Source organism: Oryza glaberrima, chromosome 6 (assembly GCF_000147395.1).
Source record: "Oryza glaberrima chromosome 6, OglaRS2, whole genome shotgun sequence".
Lineage (NCBI taxonomy): Eukaryota > Viridiplantae > Streptophyta > Magnoliopsida > Poales > Poaceae > Oryza > Oryza glaberrima.
Window position 1 is genome coordinate 9,401,953 of NC_068331.1, and position 2,285 is coordinate 9,404,237.

Here is a 2,285-nt window from a genome sequence, read left to right on the forward strand (position 1 = left end):
TGGGTTCACCGTTTTAAATGAAAATTGACGGTTATATATTTTTGTTTTTTCTTATAATTTCTATAATTTATTAGAGCGCTACGTGGTGGCTTATGAACGTTTGTAGGATGCCAATGGCGGCTTAAGAACGTTTATAGGAAGTTTAATGGACTTTTAGTATATAATAGATATGATGTGGAAAAGCTATGTTTACACAAGAGTCCGACCCAAGTAAGATTTCTGGCTGATCCAATTGGAACAACAGAACAAATCTATCAAGTATAGTTATACTTTTTACCTTTTCTTTTGCCCCGGTGCTCATGTGCTACTGGCAGTAACTTTATAGTTTTGTTGAAGGTTCACTCTGGTGCTCATGTGCTAACTGGCAGTAACTTTATAGTTTTGCTGAAGGTTCACTCTGAACTTAGAGGGAACCCTCTAAACAAATATAGAGGGAAATGGCGAAATCGCTGAAACTGACATCTAAGAGCATCTCCAGCAGTAGCCCCTACTTTCGAGTCCCTAAATGTTAAATGGGGGCTGTTCTCAATGTTCTAGGACCCTAAATATGTCTTTATGTCTAGCAGTAGCCTCCATATCTTAGCCCTTATTTTTTTTTCTCTTTTATTTTAGTATAGAATTTATATTTATATCTAGTTTAACACATAGTAATTTAAACATAAATAATTCTAGCGCATGGAATTCAACCATATTCAAATTTGCAATTTCAAACACCACGATTCAAAATTGAATTCAAAATTTTCAAACATGAAAATGATATATCCTAGAAGCAAATATTGAACATAACCCACACATGATAGAAAATGCAATGAAACAAACTACCGAGCACTATGAAGCGCCCACAAATGTTCCACAAGATCATCTCGAAGTTACTCATGTACCCGTCGGTCTTCAATTTCTTTATGTATCTTTAGAAATTTCTCTAACACAGGTTTATTACGTCGTTGGTATTCCTCCTTCCTCAACACCTCACTGTCCTCCTGATCATAGTCAAAATCTACATCTTCATCTCGCTCATTGTCAATGATCATGTTGTTCATGATTACACAAGCTGTCATTATGTACCATAGGGTCTCTGTATCCCAAAATCTAGCAGGACCCCTCACCATTGCAAAGCGGGCTTGTAGAACACCAAATGCTCTTTCAACATCCTTTCTCACTCCTTCTTGAACTTTTGCATAATGTATTCTCTTGTTACCTTGTGGATTAGAAATGGTCTTCACAAAAGTGGCCCAAGAAGGGTATATGCCATCAGCAAGATAGTAACCCATGGTGTATTTATTTCCATTCACCATAAACTCCAACTCTGGAGCTGTCCCTGATGTAAGACTTTGAAAGAGTGGTGATCTCTGTAGTACATTGATATCATTAAGAGAACCTGGTAGTCCAAAGAAGGAATGCCAAATCCACGAATCTTTAGATGCAACAGCTTCAAGAATCATGGTTGGCCCATCCACATGCCCTGAGTATTGTCCTTTCCAGCCTGTTGGGCAATTCTTCCACCTCCAATGCATACAGTCAATACAACCTAGCATCCCTGGGAACTCCCTTAGAGTGTTTATAGCCATCAACCTTGCAGTGTCCTCAGCAGTTGGTGCCCTCAAGTATTGATCAGCAAACACATCCACCACAGCCTTGACAAAGTGCTTGAAAGCTTCTATCATGGTGCTCTCAGAAATCCTCACGACTTCATCAAGACTATTGGCTGGAATATCATATGCAAGCATGCGAATTGCACCATACACCTTCTGCAATGCAGTGGCACCGAGAAGACCCACTGCATTTGGTCTCTGCCTGAAGTAGTCATCATGAGCCTCCACACTAGCCACGATGCGCAAGAAGAGCTCCCTTGACATTTTGAACCTCCTCCTAAATAATTTTGCACTATATACAGGAGGATCTGCAAAATAATCAGCCACTATGCGTAAATTGCCAGCAAACCTGTCCCTATGAATTATCTCACGACCTGGGACTGAACCACGATGCTTTCTTTTGGTCCTCTTATGCTCTATGTCTGTAAGAAGAGCAGCTGCAATGTAGTAGTCATCATCGTCAGACAACTCCTCCTAATCCCACCAATCGGTAATGAGATCATCGTCGTCATCATCGTCGTCGTAGAAGTCCATGTAAAAAACACTGCCATCACAAGATCATAAAATTGATAAGAAAATTTAGAGCATATGCACACATCCAACTACACATACACGGTACAGAGTATACCCCATATACAGTATGCAACATTCAATCTATGAAAAGCAGTGGAATCGTACTAGTACAGTACCACT

General features: G+C 39.8%; 1 protein-coding gene across 1 annotated transcript; it reads right to left on the reverse strand.

Moving 5' to 3' along the window:
- Positions 1 to 869: 869 nt before the first annotated feature.
- LOC127776878 (uncharacterized) lies at positions 870 to 1,856 on the reverse strand. Its single transcript, XM_052303448.1, has one exon. The coding sequence runs from the start codon at positions 1,854 to 1,856 to the stop codon at positions 870 to 872; it is 987 nt and encodes a 328-aa protein (XP_052159408.1).
- Positions 1,857 to 2,285: the final 429 nt, after the last annotated feature.